Source organism: Semicossyphus pulcher, unplaced genomic scaffold (assembly GCF_022749685.1).
Source record: "Semicossyphus pulcher isolate SPU_LCO1_2020_fin unplaced genomic scaffold, fSemPul1.0.p SCAF_6, whole genome shotgun sequence".
NCBI classification, from domain to species: Eukaryota; Metazoa; Chordata; class Actinopteri; order Labriformes; family Labridae; genus Semicossyphus; species Semicossyphus pulcher.
In genome coordinates, this window is record NW_027211737.1 from 9,857,321 (window position 1) to 9,878,379 (window position 21,059).

At 42.3% G+C, this 21,059-nt stretch overlaps 1 protein-coding gene across 1 annotated transcript in view; it reads right to left on the bottom strand.

The window, feature by feature from the left end:
* Positions 1–21,059, bottom strand: part of LOC138610153 (transmembrane protein 132C) — a 292,087-nt gene that overhangs the window by 131,815 nt on the left and 139,213 nt on the right. The window contains exon 4 of the mRNA XM_069682861.1: positions 8,339–8,479. Within this exon, the coding sequence (XP_069538962.1) occupies positions 8,339–8,479 (141 nt within the window). The remainder of the gene's footprint in view (positions 1–8,338; positions 8,480–21,059) is intronic.

Sequence of the window (21,059 nt, forward strand, 5' to 3'; positions counted from 1 at the left end):
CTCTGTTGTTGGCAGACAACCCTCTCTCTTTCTCCGCTTCCTCCCTGTTGCTGTGTTTTTAATCCTCATGTGTGCCAACAGAGACTGCAGACATCTTGGCCCCGTGTCTTTGCTACTGTGCGTGAGTGTGTGTAAGTGTGTGTATCCCAGAGAGACTGCCAGCACTCAACACAAAAGCTCTCTGTTGAGTTAGTTTGTCTTTACAAACGACTAAAACCATACAACACTTAACCCTGCGCCCTGCGTTTCCCCCTCTTCTTCTGTGGATTTAAAGAGGGCGGGGAATCGCTACAGGCCAAACGATACGATGCTTCAGGACACGGTATTTTGGGGATTTTAAACATGTATTGTAATTAATTACCCTTTTCAAATGAAAACTGAACATTAATCACATTTAACATCTATTTTATTTAATAAGATAAAGGGCTGCACGGTGGTGCAGTGGTTAGCGCTGTCGCCTCGCAGCTAGATGGTTCCCAGTTTGAACCCCAGTTCGGACATAGGGGGCCTTTGTTGAGCGTGTATGCATGTTCTCTCTGTGTCTGCATGGGTTCCTTCCTGGTACTCTGGCTTTCCACAGTCTAAAGACAAGCTCTGAATTGCCCGTAGATGTGAATGTGGGTATGAATGGTTGTCATGACTGGTTGGCTGTGTGTCAGCCCTGTGTCAGTCCAGGGTGTACGCCGCCTCTCACCCAATGACAGCTGGGAGAGGCTCCAGCCCCCTGCGATTATGGATGGATGGATAAAACAGATAATGATAAAGTCTCCATCTTTGTTTTAACCCACTTCCTACAAGTCCCACTGCCAGTGACCGCTGTTGGCCTCAGGAGCAAAAGAAAAAAGAACCATTTGGTGGAATGAAAAAGAAATTGGAAATATGGCGACACTCTGCTCTAACAACACCTACAAAATCCGAAGCAGTTCCAACATAAAAACTGAACCTGCTTGTGTCTCAATCTGCAACTGAAGTCTCAAAACCAGAAGCATCTTTGTTTTGCAGATAATTTAGTTCCTCAGTAGTCCCCCACTGCTGGAATGAGTTACCAAACTCGACTCAGTCCACAGAGTCCCTGTCCCCCTTTAAGAAGAAGCTAAAGATCCAGCTCTTTCATGACCCTCTGCACTCAATGGTGTTGATGCTATTGATGATGATGACATTGAGGATGTTGTTGATGTTGATTAGGATATTCATGATGATGATGGCGACGACCACTTTGTTGATGTTGTTGATGATGAGGATGCTGCTGTACACCCTGTGCCTGTTCGTACTGCCTGTGGGCTCCAGCCTCTGATCGCACTTAAAGCTGTTACTGACTTTGTTCCCTCCTGTCTTGATCGTTGCTTGTGCTGTATTAAATCTCAGATGTACGTAATGTAAATTTTAACATTGTAAATTGGATTCTACCTGATCTGACGTTGTGTCAGAACTGAAACATCTCCACTTCCTGTGTCAGCCGACTGTTATGTCTTTAATTTAAACTGACATGAGAGCTTGCACCCCTTTTGTGCAAATAAACACTGTACAACATTTGATAACGTTAACATGTCTGTGATCATTCAAACTGAAGTCATGATGTAAAGACAGATCTACCACACACACACACACACGCACACACCTCACTGTGTGTGTTTGAATAAGTCATGACATGTTTATGTAACATTTATGATCTGATGACTTTGCTTGATGAATAACTCATGCTGTGCGTTAGCTATAAGTTAAAGCACGCAGCGATGCAAACCACAGCATTGTGTTTGTGTGTGTTAATGTAAGCATGTGAGCTCTCATTGGGCGTGTTTGCATATATTTGCATAAGTGCGTATCAATTTATGTTTTCCTGCATATGTTAATGTGTGTGTGTGTGTGTGTGTGTGTGTGTGTGTGTGTGTGGAGAGCGTGATCAGAGCAGGAAATCTTGTTTTGACACTTCAATACATGCCTGTCAAATATGTCTCCACTAGTCCCGGTAAACAAACACTGGGGATTCTGGGCGTGTGCTTACATGGTTCCTTTGATCTTTGATTGCAGTAATACAGAAGGACAGTTCAGTGGCAGAAGACCATTTGTGATCATTTAGAACTCGCATGGCACTTTGTTATTTTATGGTTTGTATATTTCATTGGAAATATGATTCAGTGGAAATATAATATAGTCTATAGGCATATTGGCTCACTATAAGCCATTATAAAGCCTTATTTTTGATGACTATTAGTCCATAAACTAAGAGCTTACCCCGATAACCTCCTATTTGTAGCTAATAGTAAGTAAGGAAGGTGTTTTGCAGGAATTACTATCTAAATAAATACTCTAAATGATTTATGATAAGCTAGTAATATGCATGCTAATTAGCAACTACTTAGGCCTTTGTCTACTAAAGGCGTTATTTGTGCTGGCAGCGCCTATTTTCTATACAAAACCAAAGCAGTTCAACGTCCTCAGCGCAAAAGCACCCTCAGCTCACAGTTTAAAATAGTTCAAGTTTTGGAACAACGCCACGCTCATCAATGTCACTTCTCCCTCACTGGCCAATCAAACTTAAGAAGGGGCGGGACTTACAATATCAACTTTGTAAACTACAATGGCGGAGGAGAAGCTAATCCTTTTTTTAAAGTACAATTTCCAGGTCTAAAGCTGCTGCTAATGCCAGGACACAATGCCTTTCAGTGTTTTTATGTTTTCAGGAAATAAAAGTAAATATAAAAGCAGATTACTATAGAGTGACTTAACCATCACTACCGAGGGAAGTGGAAGGTGTCGCCAGACAACTTTCGGAACCTAGCAACAGTAAGCGCCAGTGAGAAGTGCAGGTTGTGGCCGCTGCCAGCATTAGTGGAAACAGGCCCTTACTGGTTCATATGTGTCCCTTAATTTTAAGTTTTAATGAATATGGTTTTTCAATCACCACACAGAATATGTAAAAAAAAGAAGTTTAGACTTTCTTGTTCACTAATTGGTCGGTTTCTAGAGATATGTCAGCACATGTGGAGCTGTTAGTTTAGTGGCAGAAGACCATTTGTTGTTATTTAATCCTCTTATGGTATTTTTTTACTTTAAATTATTTTTTTGCCTTTAATGTAAAATTATTAGACAATTGAAGAGAGACAGGAAATCTGGGGAGGAGAGAGTGAGGCATGACATGCACCAAGTGATCAGCAGACCGGGAGTCGAAAAGTAAAAAATAGAAAAAGTTATTAATTAACCTGACAAGGTTGATGGTTTCTTCAACACTCTGACGTGTAGAAATAAAGCACCGTGTGCAGAGCTGTTAGTTCTGCTCTCAATGCAGCTCAGCAACAACAGGAGTCTAATAACCATTTGGTTGAATGACAGAAGAGATCTGTTTGCTGTACAAAGACTCTGTTTAGTGCTCAAGATAAAAAGTTATGCAGCATTAATGATGATAATAAATCCATCACCACAGAGTTTAACCGTCGCTTCATGCTGAAACACAGGGTTTGTATCAAACTAATAATAAGATGCAAAACAACAACTGAGGCCATGTTTAAAAGTGTGCTCTGTGTTAGTTATCCTTTATATAATGACGAGGTGAAAAGAGAAAATGTATCAAAGCAGTCTGTACACCTTTACCTGCCTGACAGAATATAACAACAAACGTGTCAATTGATTCCTGATATCAAAAGATGTCTAGTCTTTACATCTTAACCGTCTCAACACATTAAAGATGTGTTTATTATTAAAGGTTCAGCTCACAGAATTTGATATACGCACGAAAACAAAGGATTTAAATGTTTCTACGCTTTAAAGATGGATTATCCGCAGCAATGCTGAACAAAGATAAAAGCTTTCAATGCAAATGACCACACATCCTCGCAGAGGTTAAAGCCTCGTGTTTATTTCTTCACTACCTGGTTCAAAGATAATTCACTGCTTTCCTGGAAAACTGCTGCTATGATTTTATTACAAGTCTAAAAATATCCACTTCCACCTTCTTTTAATGTTACACGTTCGCTCTGTTAAGTACTTTCTTTATTTTAATTAATTCATCTCTACAGTACATGTAGAGTAATGTATTCACAGATGGCTCAGCTACTGCAGGAAACACTGTAAAATCATTAAATGGAACTTTCTGCGAGCAGAGGCTGATGAAAAACTCACTAATGCTGTTTAGCACACACACGTGTGTGCACACAGCAGATAAATAGCATGTCCCCGTATGGAGTGTGGACAGTGCATTACCCCAGTTCTGGTATTGAACACGGCCCATTAGCAGTGTTAATCTATAGATCTAATCATGATCATGAAATAGAGCACTGCTCCCGTTCTGGCAGAGCTGGCCCGGGCCGACCCATAAAGCACGGCACATTTTTTCCTCACATAACCTGCCAGACAAAACAAAGGTCACACTGAGCCTGTCCCACTTGTTGTTGGGTTTCATTTATTTAACATGCAATGTAATAAAAAAGTAATAATAAGAGCAAAAACTAATTTTACAAGTGAGACAAAACTCCCGAGAGGCTCCGATTGTAACTTCAACAAGGTCAGACCTTCTGCATAAGAACAAATAAGACAATAACAGACACACAGCAGGATTAGACTTTATAATAAGATGATATTAAAGGATCAGGGACAGTTAATGAATATGAAACAAAATGAATTCCAACAGCAGACACATCTTGCTCGAGGGCTCCTCAATAGACTGAGAGCGGACACACACATGCATGTTATTTTTCATGGCTCTGAAACACTACAGCAGCAGCAGCAGCAGAGCACTGGGGCAGGGCGGCAGAACTAACCAGAGTGTCAATAACACACTGTGACGGCATGCTGCGTAATTACAACTAAATGATATCAGAAGGGTCAAAAAAAGTGAGAAATATGCAAATAATGAAAAATTACTGTGTAATCAAAATCAATAAAGAAACAAATGAGGGCTTTGCGCACAATTAGGGCGCTTTAATGAAAAGCATAATTGAGGTCTCCTGGGACATGTGATGTTGGAACTGTAATTACAGTCATCATAATCAACACTTTCTTTCCTTTTTTTGCCTCCTCAACCTACATACATGCAGAAATACTGTATATGCAAAGCACCCACCGCATAGACACACACAAAAACACACCTACACACACGCTGCGAAGCCTCCGTGCTGGTTCTAATTACTGCATCCACTCAGCATGCATTCCCCATTACACGCACACACCGCAAACCGTATCATGTCAGATCTTATTATATCACAGAGCAACAATAGCTAACAAGAATCAATTCACAAGATTAATTGTCAGAGGTAGTAATTGTTCCCGCCTTCTCATTCATAAAAAAAAAAAAGCACACTCACTGTTTCATGTCTCAACCACTAATATCTCATTAGAGATTAATACAGATCAGCTCTTTTAATTAGCCATCCCGCCCACGCCGGCGCTGATAGAAGCCGCAGTTCTCGCCTGTTGTACGCAAGGAGCAGTCTATATATGCTGTACCTGTGTGTGTGTGTGTGTGTGCGTCTTCCCTGTAGTAAAAGATGTCAGCTTCACTCCCACATCCAGTTGCAATACTCTTTCATTAGTGAGTTAACACAAGGTACTGAATTGAATGATCCCTGCTTCTCCAGCGTGCGTGCCTGTGCGTGTACAGGCATGTGGATTTATGCACGAGTTTACATCAGCATCATACTCTGAGTTTTTACACACGTCTTTGTTTACAGCATCTCTTTGAAAGCAGCAGGAAGTGTGATTGTCTATAAGTTGACGTGAATGTGAAAGAATGCGTTGTTGTTCTTTATTCTATGTGTACGTCCCTCTGAGAGCCGCATCATAATCTGCATCACTTTCCGTGTTTACCCTGACGTCACTTTGAAGAGTTTTTCCTTCAGGGCAAGGGGGGAAAAAAGAACGGAAAATAAACCCCTCTACCACACGTGGATCTGTGCTAAATCTCTGGGAAATAAGCAGCCGTTTAGAATCACCTCCACCCCAGCACCTCAGACAACACCATCCTGATGGATGACAACAGGCCGGGAAAATAACTTCTTTGCCTCGAGGCTACCGTGGCTAGCACATCCCAGAATTCATCAAAGCCTTCTGATGCAAGTGCACCGCAGGAGTGTGAATCCACGAGTCATCCATTGAAGAAATATCCAAAAAAAAGCACCAACACTATCTTTTTTCTCCACACCCGGAACCACATGTTGACTTTAGATCAAACCCGTCAGTTAAGTCCTCCAAAATTAATTTTCTCTTATAAGCTTATAAGTACAATATATGTATTTTTAAAATACAATACATTTTATAAGCCAAGCAGGGAAACAAGGTTATTTACAACCTCGACAATTCAGTACAACAACAATTGTGTCTCTCTATTTAGATGCATAGCCTGTGTATATGAAGTGGATGTAGTCTGTGGTTTCAAAAATCTAGTCAATAAAAGGTAAACCTGCATTCTTTCTAATGGCCAGTAGGGGGAGTCTCCATTGGCTACAAAAAGAGGTCAAATTGTATAAAAGAGTTTTTGGTCTCAACTGTTAGTTTCAAGTTTTCTTAAATACAGCAGGATGTTGGCTGCGTTAATACTTGATTCTGAGTGGCTAATTACAAAATTCCGAGGTCTGTTAGTTCTCGATAACAGACTGTTGCTATGAAGAACAAATCGTTGCTAGGGAAGCAGCTCCAATCACCCTATCCGGAGGATTAACTGTGATCATATCAATCCGCCAAAAGCAGTCCGGTAAATTTTACGTCGGTCTGCTTACAGAGGGGAAAAAAAGAAAAGAGACGAAATCAGAGGAGTGAAAGCAATAAAGGTTAAAAGACGCAAAAACTGTAGGCTACGACAGAGAGATCTACAAAACTGAAGACAGCACATGGCGGTGTTTAAGGACGGTGAATGGAAAAGAAAATGTCCTGCAGTCCAATTCACCGTGTCTTACTTAAAGTTTCCATTTAATGTGAGTAATAAGCTAGCTTAGCTCATTTTAAGAAGGCTACAGAGTTCACCGCTGCTATGGACGCAGCTCTCACTGTGAGTGTAACGGACTATTTTTAAACAGAAAACGGACATAGAATAACATTTAAATAAATAAAATAATCGTAAGAAAATAGCAGTGTAATAAGCAGGATAATGTGTATAAGTTATAGACGAGGAACCCTGACAGGGTGAGCACAGGGTCCGCTAAAGCAGGGTTTGCTTCAGGACGTGGCTACCTGTGACAAGTAGCTAATTCTGCAGCCTCTCTACCAGCTTAGAGCAGAAACAAAGCTTATCCAATTTGTTGCCCACATTTGGTCACATCTGGCTCCAGAAAAACAAGATGGCGACGACCCAAATGCCACATCAAGGCTTCAAAAAGGGACGTTCACGAACCGACGGGTAACGTCCCAGCAGCTACGTCCACTTCTTTCATACAGTCTATGACTAGCTGTCATCTGAATGTATCATCAGCTAGAATAGATGCTGACGTCTTGTCTGGGACATGCAGCTTTATGCTCTTTCTTTTAGCACAATACCATGTGTCTAGCCATCAAGTTATATTTTTATAGTGTTAGCCAGAGACAATAAAGGCGACAGCTGGAAAATCGACCACTGCAGCTAGAAGTGAGCCTTTTGTCTTCCTCCGTCTGAAGTCACAGACTCATTGTCTCCAAGTTTGAAAAACATCTGATGAAACTTTTAACTGTCTCATGCTCTTAATTAGAAAGCTCGGCGCTGTTGTGTCATCGGTTTTATTTCCCTCCGAGGCCGGCCGACGGTGTCCATCAGTCAAGCCTGGACGTGGCTAACGGCTAGCTAAGTGGTGCTAATTGAGCTAAAGGCCTGCAATAATAGTTTAATGCAATGGGAAGACATTCATCAGCACTGTTCTCATCCAGCAGAAAGAGAGAGGGAAAGGAGGGGTGGAAAGGAGAGAGAAAAAGTTGAAGTCAAACAGAGCGAATAGAGAGAATGAACTGATAACATCAGGGTTTATATTCATCAATGCTTAGCTTTCCATTCAGCCGCGGCTAACACGAGTTTCCAGATGATTTTGTCCGACACCAACACATACACAGATACACACAGCAGCCTATATATTGTAGTCTATATTTAGTAGCATACAGGGTAAAATGCTCCAGCTTGCATTCTCACTGTGAAACAATACATATGAGTGTGTCAGTGTGTGTTTGTGTTGTCTGCACTACATCAGACACCACATACACAGATGTGCATACACAGCAGAGATATACATGTTTTGCCTCCATAGTTACTGACTTCTTTGTTTTAGTGTATTTTCCATAGACACCTCTTTTCTAGGCACCACCTTTTCAGACTTTTTATGCACCTGAATTACTCAAGAGAAAGCTGTTGTAAAAAAAAAAGGAGCCGACATGTAAGATTCAGTCGTACCTCTCTGCCGTGGAGTAGGCCTTCCTCTGGCACATCACCGCCAACGAGCTGCTCCCCGGTGCCATTTCCTGTTTGATCTCCCACGCGACCAGGTTGCTCGGTTTCACCGCCAGGAAGTTGATGCCTGACTGGAACCACACCCTGCAGAGAAGGAGGGAGAGAGAGAGAAAGAGCGAGGTTAATCCAAAGTTCACATCCTGAAACAAAAGCAGGAAAGAGAGCAGAGTTGTCACAGTGACAGTTCGGGGGAAATTGAATTGGCTTCGCTCGGAGTTTCCCTGCCCCGATTTTCTCGCTGATTTTCTTTAATCCCTGATACGTGCCAAAGTCTCTTTGTATGAAACGTCTTTTAAAATTGATTCGCACAGCTGGGTGCTGCCTCATGTGGTTTTAATGGGAGAGTGACAGGAGAAGCTCTAGTGAAAGTTAACATTTTAATGGAATAAATGCTGCGTGGGGGGATGTATGTTGAGCTGGAGATCATATCTAATACACAATATGTGGTTGTGCTAATGGGAAACAAAGAGGCCAATTCCTCAGTAATGATTTATCTTTCTTCCTCTCATCAGCACCCCTTCACCACATTTACCTTTTTTCTTTTAGAATATCTTATTATTCTGAATCTCATCTTTCTTTAGTGAGTGTTTCCCACACGTTCATTAAATCTCCTACCTGTCCCTCCTCTTCTCCCTTCTCCTGTTTGCCTTTTCTCTCTCTACATTTAGATTACCAACATATATCTCTACCCTCACCATCCCCTCTTTTAATTATCTCTTCCAATTGTTGCTTCCTTGTTTTCCCCTCTTTACCTTCCCTCTTCTTCTTTTTCATCCAGGTTTAATATCATCAATATACCAAGCAATAATATTTGAAATTGGTGCCATAGCTGTGGAGAAATTTGAACATTCCTACAACACCCAGCGTGCATTGCGCCCCTCCCTCTGAGAGGAACGGCCCAGCGAGAGACGCTGGAGTGAAATACTACCGTTTTACAGTCAAGGACATTGATCGCTGCAGGCAATGGCTCAGAGCGGAACAGAATCGAAATATGACGAGAATATACCGGTGGATCGTCTAAAAAATCTTCAGGTCTGCAGTCTACATTTCAAACTGACGATTTGATTGAGACATGACATCGGAGGCGGGCGTCCTAGATTGAGGAAGTGTAGTTTAGCGAGCTGCCTGGCCTCCGCCAGATGACGCGTTTTACGTAGTCTGGCGAAGGTTTTCCAGGACCCATTGGAGAAGCAGATAGCGTCCTCCAAAGGCACAGAGTTAAATTGCATTTCTATAACAGCATTAGCTCCCCATGATAGCATGATAGGACTGAGGTTGAAAATTGGCGAACTGGCCCTTTAAATCTAGATAAATACCTCCTTTAATTCTCTTGGTTTCAACTCCCCCTACTACAACATGTGTTGGTTTCCTTTCCTTCCAATCTTTCCCATCCTTCCCTCCTTGCTGTCCAGCTGTCTTCCTTCTTTCTATCCCTCCTTCCTCCTCATTCCCTCGTCGCTCTCTCCTTTATTCTCCTCTTTCATCTCCCTTCTTCACCTCCTCCTTTAGCTTTTCTTCTCCCTTTCATCCTCCCCTCTGTGATTTCCTTCCCTTCCTTCCTCCCTCTGTTTCCTCCCCATATACCTTACTTGATTCCCCCCTCCGCCCCTCCTCCATCCTTCAATCTCAAAGCTGCCTATGCTTAATCTCTTTATTTTCTCTCTCTCTCCCTCTCCTTGCTCTAATCCGTCCCGGTGTGTTTTGTTCTATTTATCACCTTGACAAGACCCTCCCTCAGTTTATTAACACACTTTACAGGCACGCGCACACACAAGCTTGTTTACTACTTTTCTTATTAGCACGCATACAATAGTCCCTGGCAGAGAACTACCCTCACAGACGCTCTCTCTAATAAACTTTTCCTCACAGAAGGAAAAAAAAAACTTCCAATCCTCTTTGTCTCCTCTCTCATTATGACTTTCTTGTCTTTGTCTCGCTTCATGTCGTGCCAATAACTGCCTGCAAATATGTCATGGCGGTCCCTCGCCGTGCTCTCTGCGCATATGCTTGTGAGTGTGTATGTATATAATACGCACGTGTGTGTGTGTGTGTGTGTGTGCTGTATAGTTGGTGTTTCCGCAAGGGAGCATGTCTCTTAGGAAAACTTGAAAACCCACTTTTTTTTCAGTTTCACTTTGAACTAATTTTTCTTCTTATATATTATAAAAAGGAAAATCGTTCCCTGGTGATCATCGGTGTGTGTTTTTTACTGTTTGGGAAAAATGGGAAAAAAAGTACTTTGCATGTAAAGCAGTGCACACACTGTTTGAGTCTGGTGTGTGCTCATGATTCTAAGTAAACTATAGTGTGTGCATGTGTGTATTTGTATGTGTGTCCTCTTTTAAAATTGAACTACTGAATGTTAGAGGGCGGAAGCTCTAGAGCCCTCGTTCTCAACTGGTGGGTCGGGACCCAAAAAGTGGGTCGTGGAGCTGTTGTCAGTGGGTCGCAGATGTGTGCTTGAAAAAAAAAGTCTCTGCTGCGCTTTTATTTTGAAGGACATGGGTTTCCTCTGACGTACGTGCAGTAGTAATGTAGTTTATTCACACTCAATGTATCCACTGATTGGGTCATCCCGGCGACAGTTACATTTACAGTCTTGAAACTTGATGAGCTCTACAGTGGTTGCTTTTATGTTTTTTTAGGTTATTTCTGAATAAAGGCTGCTAACTGAATAAATTGTAGAGGGAATGTTTTCCTCTCACGCACTGCTACTGCTGGTCATTTTGCTCGACTGTTATACTGTTGTGTTTTGTCATGTGGACATACTGTGATGTTTCGTTCCCTCTCAGGTCCAAACTGCACCGATTTTAATGAAATACATTTGAATGGTTCAATAATTTCAGAAACTTCATCATTGATTCGTCATTAAAGAACTCGCGGTTAGTCCTGAGGCTAGACCAGTTGAGAACTACTGGTCTAGAAGGTTCCTGGTTCAAATCCCAGTTTGGACGAAGTGGGCCTTTCTGTGTTTGCATGTTCTTCCTGGTCATGTGTTGGTTCCCTCCGGGTACTCCAGCTTCCTCCCACAGTCCAAAGACATGCTCATGGAGGGATGGATGGATACTGAATGTTACATTTAATAAAATGTTCTGCTGTGCTTCCTGTTTTTTTTCCACCCCTCTCTCTTTCTGTCCACCCTTCCTCTCTCCCTCACCCTCCCCTCCCCTTCCCTCTCTGTCCTCCTCCTCAACCAATGTAGCATTCAAGATAATCCACTTCAAAGGAAAATCACTGCGTCCAGACTGTGCTAACAGCACGGCAAATAGCAAAGCAATGACTGAGTAGAGAAAAAGTTTTGAGAACATTGAAGGTAGAGTTATTTGAATCACAGTATGACAGGAGTGAACAATGAGGGACGGGACATACGATTTTTTGATGCCGAAGTTGTGGCAGAGTTGTACCATGTCATAATGAAAACTGTCTGCAGCACTGCTCCATGTGTTCATCAATAAAGCAAATCTCAAAATCGACACTAAAACACCTTCCTGCAGCAGAACCAATCCAGATCCCAAACTGTGACAGCCGTGAAACTACGACCCACGTCTGCCCAAAGCCGGCAGAAAGCAGAGGCCTGTCACAGATCATTGTGAGGCTGACTGCCGTGATTACATCTGACATATTATCTGAAGAGTGACAACCAAACACTGCAACAATTATCTGTGTCAGAGCTGGAAGAAACTACACGTTTACTATTCAATTGCAGGGTTTCATAATGGAGCATTAGAGCGTTTATCACAGAGGGGGAGGCGGTGATATTGGGGGTTTCTTTGGATGTCGTGTTTCTTTCTTGCAGCTCCACTCGGAGTATAAGTGGGCAGTGTTTGTAGTCCTCAAACACTTATTACACACTGTGTTTAACCTGACAAAGGGAAACACAGGGGTCATATGAAATTATAATGCTTATCACTACCTTCAGCATCCCTCAGCTCGATGAACCGTTTTAGCATCTTTTAGCTCATTTTTTTTTTAAACTTCACTGTTTTATTTAACTCTCACAGAACTTATCGACCTTGTTTTGAGCCACAGGAAGTAGCTGTTCCCAGCAAATTAGCTCTGAAATATATCCACTGTTTGCTTAACTGTGTGACTCCTGCCAAGCACCAAACAGCCGACAGACAAGGTTACAGCGACCAGCTGGCGGAGGGTGGAGTGCAAGCAGCTACGGAAAGCTCGAATCTGAAAATGGCCATTGTTTCAAAATAAAAGACTTTTTGGACAAATGTAAACAGTCTGTAATCCCTGCAAATTAATCACAGTGTACTTCCAAAAGACTTAAACCATTGAGCATCTCTATCGCCCCCTGCTGACTGGCTGCAGTATAGGTCATAAAGCCCGCCTCCTCCATGTTAACAGATGGGACATGAGTCAAAATACACAGCAAATAAATGTTTTTCAAACATGGTTTCTGTCATTATAGTTAGTTCTTATCATGCTGATTTACATCCAAGTGTTCATTTTTCTGACAAGTTTAGTTGATGATTGACAGCTCTGTTGACAAATCCGGCTCCTGCAGCCGATCAGTTCCGGATTAGCAGAGTAGAGGAGGAACGGTGAGAGGAGACGTCACTAACACAATCACTACAGTCATTGAAGTGTACATACCTGTGAACGTCTGCTTCAACACTCAGTCAGAAGGCAAAACAATTGTGGTTCGTTTTTCCCTTAAATTCTGAGATCATGTTTGTGTGAATAGGTAGATGGATTTTTCTTACTTGGACTATAAACACACACACACACACACACACACAATCATAATATTTCATATACAAAATAAAAATACAGCGCCACTTCTGTCCCATGGTGCATCTGTCAGGACTTTAGTTAGTGTGTGTGTGTGTGTGCGCACGTCTGTCAACCAGCAGCATGATGGACAGGGCTGCGTCCCTCAGCTGCTTGTGTCAGATGCGAGTACAGCAACAGAGCCTGACAAGTGTCTGTGTATCTGTCTTTGTCTGTCTGCCTGTTTTTTTAGGTAATGCAGGAAGACAGGCCCAACTCCTCCCGTCTCTCTCTCTCACTATATTTATCAGCCTTTGTTTCATCTTTCATGTCAATGAGGTCTTGAACCTGAAATTAAAAATAGCGCATCATTTATAAATCCGTGACGTTTTGGAAGTTAGATTTCCAGCGTGACACACTTTGCGCTTTATTTACAGCGGAAACATTAACCGGCCATCCGCTCCCGCCTCGCTCCCTGGGTGACACTCATACATTACACACTTTCACAGCTACAGTCTGCTCCTGTTGGCCATTGAGTAGCTCACAGAGCATTACGATTGATTTTCTTTGCCTTTCTTTCTGGAGCTGTGCCTTGTTTATAGGCATTTCAACACTAGTTTTCCAAGTGGAAAAATAAAGAGCAAACGAGTAAGTGAGGGAAAAAACCGATAGGGCATTATGCCAAACAGCTACAATACGCTGTGAGTAAGGTTTCCCTTTGCTCTTTTAAATCACACGTTTAAATGCAGAGTGTGTTTCTGTCACGCTGATGCCTCCTTTTTCTTTCCGGGAGTTATTTCATGCATGGCCCACAGGGGTTCCTTTGCCTCGCTTATGCAGATTGCACCTCTGCTGCATTGTGGCTCTCGCTCCAAGAGCTTTTGAACACTCAGGTTTGGCTTCATCTTTAGCTGCTTGGTGGTTTGAGTGAGAGATGCAGCATAAACATGACAAATATTCCAACTGTGTAATGGGAAAGTCTGACTCATTTAAGGACAAATAGTCAGTCCTTTCCTTACATGTAACGTCTTCATTTTTTACTTACTCATCTACCTCCAAAATATCAAAGATAAGAGCGGGCGAACGGAGAGGAGGGTCATGGGGAATGTGAATGAAGGGATGCATATTTATAGCTGAGCTAATCCACACAGGACTAGTGACCCTGGAAAGCAAACAATATGTGTGAGAAAGGGATAACAGATTGTTCAGCTGAAGAGGAGAATCAATTAAGTCCAATTAATTCCCTTTCCACCTAACCTCTCCTTTAATTACGCTTTACACATCCTCGTCTGGTTTACAACCGCGGAAATTCTCCGACACAAGGAAAAAAAAGATAATGCTCTGACCATTTATTTTAGGTGATTGTGCACGTGTCAGATTTAACGTGCCTCTGGTTTGCACACACGCGAACCTCATCATGATAGCCAGAACACACACTATCTCTCTCTTACACACAAGGTCACACAGAGCTCAGAGTCACATGTGTGCCTGTGTGTGAGTAAATCACCGAGGTGTGAGTCGTAACTCTGGACACCGGGTTTCCTTGAAGATTACCTGATGATGGAGAGACAGATTTACACTCGACACAGAGAGGGAGGTGGAGAGGAAGGAGACAGTGTAAGAGACGGGGGAGAGCAGTCACATGACAGAACTCCCCCCAAAAATAGAGAAAACAAAACAGACTGTAGCTTTAAAAAAAAGTGTATCTTTGACTTTATGTGGGTATACTGTATGCATTTTTTGTTTTTAAAAATAGGGGCATACAGTATCTGTTCGACTGAGAGCTGAAAACCTTACATAGAACTGCATGTTTGCTTTTATTAGGAGGATTTTTTGCTCATACTCTTTTATTGTGGCCTGCTGAGTCACTACAGTTGCTCCCCATTCAGCTCCAGAAAACCAATCATCACTGCTTGTTGACCTACATAAAGCTGCTAAATACAAATAAAATATGTATCACAGCTAGAAGGTTCCTGGTTCGAACGAAGTGGGCCTTCCTGTGTGGCGTTTGCATGTTCTCCCTGTGCAGACGTGGGTTCCCTCTGGGTACTTCCTCCCACAGTCCAAAGACACGCTCGTTAGGTTCATTGGTGACTCCCGTAGGTGTGAGTGTGAGCATGAAAGGTTGTCTATATGTCAGCCCTGTGATTGACTGGTGATCAGTCCAAGGTCCACACCGCCTCTGGCCCATTGACATGTAAGCTACAGCCTATCCATACCTCCATGGATGGATGGATGAATGGATAAGCATCAAGAACATTGGTTGGCAAGGGCTTGTATCTGGTGGCAAGTCAGCAGAAATTAGAAAGCTCTTTACAGACACAAGAAAGGGGGGAATATAGAGCTGTAAGGAAGTGGTGAACAAAGTGTACCACCAACAGTGTAAAAGTTTTAAGGTGCTTTTTAAAGATTGGACAGATGAATGATAAACACACATTGTGGGCTCCTACAATGGCTTCCGTTCATGTTCCTATGAGCTTCTTTATCTAACAGGGCGGCTGTGGCTCAAGGGTCGAGTCAATCGTCTCTCAATTGGAAGGTTGTTGGTTTGATCCCTGACTGCTACAGCCATATGTCCAAGTGTCCTTGGGCAAGACACTGAACCCCAAATTGCTCCCGGTGGCATAACCATCAGGTATGAAAGGGCATAGATCTGATTGGTGTGTGAATGGGTGAATGTGACGGTCGCAAGATAAGAAAAGCGCTATACAAGCACAGTCCATTTATCATATGCTTTCTTCTTTGGAAGTCTTTGTCTCTCCACCAGTGTAACCTCCACATATGCATGCTGTGAGGTAAATATATATATAGACTCCAGGGAACCTCCTCTTATAGCATAAGCCCTTATTGCTTGAGAAGGCTGTGTTTAGAGCCAGTGGGCTTTAAAAGGCTAAAAACTGACAGATCTCTTCAGGAAGAACCACCTCAAAGGGCTTAGTGACTCTATGAAGGCTTAGAAGTGATTTGGATGCATTATTTCAACAGGCATCAAGTAGGTAAACAATGTATGGTGATAGAAAAGTAGATCTTAAGCCCCCAAGGTGTATGTGCTCTTCTTGTATGCACTATGCTGATGTTCTTTGAGTCATTCTGCAGCAGATATATTTATTTTATGAAAGTTGCTGATGAAAAGAAAGAAGCAACAACCAAAAAAAGAAAGACAGACAGCTCAGCCTCCCGATCTGGAAAGAATGACGTTACAAGCTCTGCGTTCTCTAATCAATGATGGCTGTTGATGTAGAGCTACAAAGGATGTCATGGATCAGAGAGGAAAGCTGGGTTGTGTTTGAGGTCACAGGTGCTACAACGATAGCATCTCACAGAACCTGGAGCAGACTCAGCAGCGAGTCGGTTGCTGTCAACGATGAGACGACATAGGCAATCTGAATCCATCTGATTGGTCTTGCAGTTATGATGACCACCTTGAACGGCTGAAAACACAGTGGTGATCATCTGTTCTTTAAACCAGTTGCATGTTTAGAAGTGTTACAAAGTTGCATTTTGCCTCAGTTTGGTTTCTGTTCACACGGCAGCTTTAACCAGCGGACCAAAAGCTTTAATGTGCAGGGGTACTGCTCTCTGAGACAGAATTTCCCTGACGTAAACAAAGCAAGAGAGCACACTGATCAATATCACTCAACACGATAGCAGACTTTAATGTTTTGTTTTCTGAGTTTTTTTACTTTTAACTGACACCGCTCCACCGATCGATCAGCTCCACTCTCCTTCAGTTTGAATACCTCCGTGTTCTTGTGCGTTTCCACAAGCATCTGTGAAATTGTTTGGTCAGCCCATATTTCTATTTCCTCATTGCTCCCCCACGTCTGCCCTCTACTCATCTCCCTGCATATCTCTGCAAATATCAGCACCCGTAAACATACTACAGTGCACAGTTTTATGGTTTGTTTCCTGTACTTGGTCCGACTTTAAGTCTGTTTACGTTCTCACCAGAATCAAACCGGACTGTGGTTCATTTGGAAACGGACCGAGACTCGTCTTTTCTAGCGGACCATGGTCCGGTTGTTTGGTCCACATCAGAGTTTCATTCCGACGTTCACACCACCTAAACGAACCGCACCGAGGGGCCAAACGCTCCAGGGTTCGGTTCAATCGGACTAAACAAGGCTGGCGTGAACCCGCCCTTAGAAAACACTGTTTGAAAAGCGCAAGTTGAACTCTTTGAATGTCTTAAGTGTGCCAATGGTTCCTTTTATTTAAGTAGCACAGATACCACAAAAAGCCTTTTCTGAAGTTGGTCTCTTTATAAAGCAAATCCACCAACGACTTCTTTAAGCACTTTGCCATTAACAGAATTACTCTTGGAGAACTTCCTCATAAGACTAATCCCACTTCTCTCCAACCATCAGCACCACAATACAAATCAGGGATGTCAGGAATGAACCCAAATACCTTCAAATTATAGACATAGAACTATAGCCCCCATGGTTTTCATCAGTACACATAAAAATTCATGTTTCCTCTTTTGTGAGCTCGTTCTTTCTTTCTTAATACCATTCTTCTGGGTTCACAGTCATCCATAGCTCGGAGCTTTGCATTCAATATCCTACCACCGGTTTCTTATAACGTTCAAAGAATTTAAGCTCATTGTACAGTTGCACTCATTGCCATGCTGCTCTAGATGAAAGCGTCAGCTAAATGCCTGAAATGTAAATGCAAAATGTAAATTCAAACCCAAAAGGCATTCTTCTCAAAACAAAAGAGCAGACCCGGAGCCAGATGCTATGTGTCAGGAAACGTTGCTGCGTGTACGGCAGCAGATGTGTCGAAGAGACAAAAGTAAAAGAAGACATATTGTTTGTCTGAAGTTGAGCTTTGAACAGATGTTTGGGGATACGGCGGCACTGTGTAAGTCCAACATCATGTTCATGAACATGTCCAACAATTCTCACGCCTAAGTAAAGCAGAGGAGGGCCAAATTCTAATGGTTATTTTTTTGGGCCACATGGGCCAGCCGTGGCCATGGAACAGGCCAAAGGGTCTGGCACTGTGTAGTTCCCAGAGAGCCTCCTCTATTTGCATTCTGTGTACTTGAAATTAATAAGGTTGGTTCAGAATGTGAGCCTCCTCCTTGGCCTTATTGTCAGACTTTGAGACGATCTAAGCCTGCCATGAGACTTCTCAAACTTCACCGATTTCTCCAACCAAGCATTGATCGCACTCGTCATGACGTCCACGTCCAGAGCAGTGATTGTACTGCTTAAAGCCATCTTCACCAACTTCAATCTGACCTTGTGGCTTGAGAAAGGATCAAGAAAAACAGTTCTTGATCATTTTGTTGGCAGGTTCTTCATCGGCCTGTTGGTGAGGTTGGTTTAAACTGTTCTTTCAAAACTTTTGTCTCTCGACTAGGGATGCACGATATTCTGGATATCCAATATGCTGATATTTTCCAACCCTTTTTGCCGATTGCTGATTTCAATACCGATATATTAGGCACATGTTTTTTTCCACCTCATTGCAGAGAACATCAAGTCTCCCCTGTAGTGGAATTGATACTGTGCCTACTTTTATTGTAGTGGCCAAAAACGGCCACACCACAGACATCTTGCACCTTCTTCACGCTTGACTCAAGAGGCGCGGTGCAGGCAGTGCACGTGCACACACGTGCCAAGTTAATGTTGTAGCATTACGTCCAGCTTTTTAAGGAATCATCGAGCATTCAGGCATAATTAAAGCGTTTTATCGGCGGAAAATATCAGCAGAAAAATGACACATCTGCCGATGCCGATACGTCATTTTCAAGCCATAATCTACAGGTACCGATAACGTGCCGATGATATCGTGCATCCCTACTCTCAACAAATTAGTTACATCTGTGTTTTGAACCTTTCAAGGATCATCCTTTTTTCCTGCTAGGTTAGAAGTTCGATGAGTAGTCTGTCGTCAATATCTGCTTGTTTGGATGAAGTTAAAAACTTAATTCAGCTTGTGAATAAAGTATGTCTCTCGCTCACTTTAGGCCAGGCAAACCTCAAGGCAGAGGTCCAGAGCCCAACTTTCTCAAAGCAAGTCATAAGTTCACTAATGGCACACCACATTTGTACTGATTACAGTGGACTCGCTTCATCTCTCAGGGAATTAAGGTCTCAAAAACACACCATTGAACTTCAATCTGGATTCTGTAAGCACTACAAGTATCTCCTGTTTGAAGTTGTGTGACCTGAAGACTTACAGCGTGACTTAACTTGACTTAAGTAAGTTAAGTTCCTTGTTTCAAAATCCAATAGACTCTGCACACATCTTTAGCCTGGAAAGGAATCACCTCGTTTGGTCTCGTAGAGTTTCTCTTTGTGTGGCACAGGGGTGTAAAAGAGCAAGGGAGGAACCTTTAGAATAGAGTGGTGTTACATTATGTCTTCTATGTTCCTCTTCACTCTCCTTGTATGTGCTTCAACACGTCTGCACAAGACATTTCCTGAAACTGCTGGGATCACAGCTTTAGAGCAGCTTAGATCCCATCCTGTGGAATAAAAGTGAGCATAAACTGGAACATCTCCAAGGAAGATATTCATTATTGCCAAGATTTCCCATGTTTTGAATCCCGACCCTCATGAAATATTCATGACTTAAAGAAACAGTAACATGGCAGACATTCTTAAGGCTCATACACAGATGTTTGACAAAATCGAACACACCTCCTCGACACATTCTGGAGACGCAGCCATCGTTGGACATGAGTGGCATTCAAATGAGTCGACTGTCAAATCATTAAAATCTTGTTTTCTGCTTTTCCAGCCTTCTGAGAGGCAGAAGCAAAACAATCTGTTGTTGTGATCATAACACGGAGAAGAGGCAGGGTTACGTTTTTTTTTACATGTGACAAGCTGTCAGCGAATTGAGAAGTCATGAAAAGTAGTTTTAGTTACAAAGTGTTTACAAGTTGGGGAGTTGGTGCTAAAACAGGAAGTTCTACATCTGTGATCAGGCGCTGTGATGGGACGTTAACACGATACAAACTTGTTTCAGTCTTTTTATATACAATTCTAAATGTATACTCTTCAAATGAGATAAATATATATAAAAGACATGGACCGGTGTAAAAGACTCTCTTTAGGAGTGTAATACATCTTCTTGCCTTCATATGTTGCAACAACGGATCGTTTTATTTCTCTAATTTCTCTTTATAATTTCGTGCACTGATAGTTTTAGGATCAATAGTCGAGTGCTTCACCAAAACCTCGGATGTTTGTTGTTTTTGAAGTCTGAGTGATGGACAGATTGCGAGGCACAGGGTTATGGAATTTTAAAGGGAACAGGTGGGGCTGTATTTTAAGACGCAGTGAGACAGATGGGGAGCTGTGGGTTCGGAAATTCATAACAAACAGTTGTGAAACGTTTGAAAGAAGGATGTGAAACAGCTCTGTTACGTCGGTCGCAGGTCAAATGTGTCTCCCTGTGAGAACATCTGTCACAGGACGCTCTCCAGACAGTTTCTCTCTGTGTTTTTACTTTGAATTTCCGGCCGGTTATTCACTCGTTCTTGCTCATCCTGTGTTGTCCTTTCATCCTGTCTTTCATTTTTTCAACCTCAGCCTGTTCTTACATTTACCTCTTTTAAATTCTACCTTTTTTAAGCGCTCTTCCCCACTCATCCATCTTTGCTCCTGGACATTATTCTCTGTCACTCCCATTTCTTGTTAACCCCAACATAACATGACCCAAAAAACTCTTCCTGGGCAGCAACACGAACTATAACTGATGAAAAACTTTTTTATTCCCACATTTAGACAGTGCTCACAAAGAAACCCCTTTGTGGTGTGTTCAGCTGCATAATCACAGACCTGTTTATGCTAACCTAGCATGCACGTCTTGCAATCTAGTGACTATACTGATTGATTGTGAGGAGCAAGGCATAAGTAGCACGATGTTTGTTTCACATTTGTACAATTAAGAGTCAAAGATGTTTTGTTTTAATCACGAC